General features: G+C 34.1%; 1 protein-coding gene across 1 annotated transcript; it reads left to right on the top strand.

Moving 5' to 3' along the window:
* Positions 1–499: 499 nt before the first annotated feature.
* LOC125847258 (uncharacterized) lies at positions 500–1,454 on the top strand. Its single transcript, XM_049526916.1, has 3 exons — positions 500–532; positions 625–1,124; positions 1,223–1,454. The coding sequence occupies exons 1-3, from the start codon at positions 500–502 to the stop codon at positions 1,452–1,454; spliced, it is 765 nt and encodes a 254-aa protein (XP_049382873.1).
* The last annotated feature ends 388 nt before the right edge of the window (positions 1,455–1,842 follow it).

Below are 1,842 nucleotides of genomic sequence, written 5' to 3'. Positions count from 1 at the left end.
AAAATCAATGACTACTGCTCCAGTATCACACTCAAACCCAAAAGGCAAGGGAAAGGAGAAGGAGAAGGAGGAGGAGGAGGAGAATGAGAAGGAGGAGGAGGGGGGGGAGAAGAAGAAGGAGAAAGAGAAAGTGAAAAAGAAAGCGAAAGAGAAAGAGAGAAAGAAAAAGAAAGAGAAGAAAGTTGAAGTCGTCAGTTGTGATGTGAAGCAACAATATCCATTTGAAGGTTTTAACATTGACGGCGATGGTTCAACTGAACTAATCTCATCCTTCTTGCAATGGATAAACGAGGGTCTTTACAAGCATCATGGAAAAAAGTAAAGTCGTTCAACTATTATTAGTATTTCTTCTTGTTGTCCACTAAATATTTTTTTATAATAATTACAAAATTGCAGAAGAGACAAGGACGATCACTACTTAGCCAATTGCTCGGATCTTGAGTTTAAACAACTTGATTTTGTATTTGTATTTCCAAAGAAGAAGGATTGATTCTACGTAATGTCTCAACCCAATAAGTGTTGGACTGATGAGGTAAATTCATGTCCACTTTTATATTTTGATTAAGACATGAATACATACAAATAAATTGATACATAAATACACTTGTTGATGCATCTGTGCAGTATGTGATTGTCATTTTATACTATTTGCGAAAGAAGTCGAAGCAACAGAGTCATTCTAAATATCGATATACCACTACTAATTATTTTTTCAAAACATGTATTGACAATGCCAGTGTTGTTCCTGAATATGAGAATAAAATCGTTGGCACTATCAAAGGGTTTGGTATACCTGCTGGACTGCCTTGGCACCTCCCAAATGAGGTTTATGTCCTTGTAAATTGTAATGGGGAGTTTCATTGGGTCTTGGCAGTCGTTGTATTGAAGGAACGACGCATAAAGGTGTATGATTCGATGTTCTCATCTAGGACTAACAGAAAATTGTGCACCGAGATTCAAAAGTTGTCTACAATGTTGCCAAAGTACCTTGAATTCAATGGATTTTATGAGCAAAAAGACCGAACCAACTGGTCAGTTCTTGAATCTTTCCAGGGCAAGAAAAAATCTCACCCATTCGAAGTCATACATGTTACTGGTATTGCCCAACAAGCAAACAATAGTCTGTAAGTAGTATCACATTATTTTTTTAGTCTTACCACTATCAAAATGTGATGTTAATATTAGGTTTATTATATTTTCTAATTGATGATATACCATGCAGTGATTGTGAAGTTTTTGTAGCTGCATACGCTGAGTTTTTGAGTGATGGACTACAAATACCATCTGATGAAATTATTTCTCAATCCCTTTGCTTGAGATATGCTTCACTCCTATGGAATTATGGGATTTTAAAGGCTTGGAGTGGCTATGTTAGTAACAATGAAGACTCACAGAGGCCTAGACCTAAAAAAGCAAAGTTCGATGAAAATGTTGTGGTTACCACCATTGATTAGATTGATGGTTATATATACCATTGTGAATTACCTTTCTGTTGATAAGTTGTATAAAATAATTGGTGAAGTGTTCATTTTTGTTGATAATATTACTATTAATGATTATTATTATTATTATTTTTATTTTGTTGGAACAAATGTCAATTATGATGGAAAGGAAGAAATGTGGTGTCGGTGACAACATATATAACCTCTGTTGTAAAAAACACCACATAATTATCTGCATGTTCCCCAACAGAAAGGATACATGTGGTAACATATGCCACAGAAAGAAGATATGTGGTAACATATGTCACAGAAAAGAGATATGTGGCAACATTATATTGTCATCAATTGTTCATTTTTGCTGATAATATTAATATTAATAATTATTAATATTATTTTTATT

This window comes from Solanum stenotomum, chromosome 12 (genome assembly GCF_019186545.1).
Source record: "Solanum stenotomum isolate F172 chromosome 12, ASM1918654v1, whole genome shotgun sequence".
Taxonomy (NCBI): domain Eukaryota; kingdom Viridiplantae; phylum Streptophyta; class Magnoliopsida; order Solanales; family Solanaceae; genus Solanum; species Solanum stenotomum.
The sequence above is the reverse complement of the archived record's forward strand: the minus strand, read 5'-3'. Positions and strand labels throughout refer to the sequence as shown.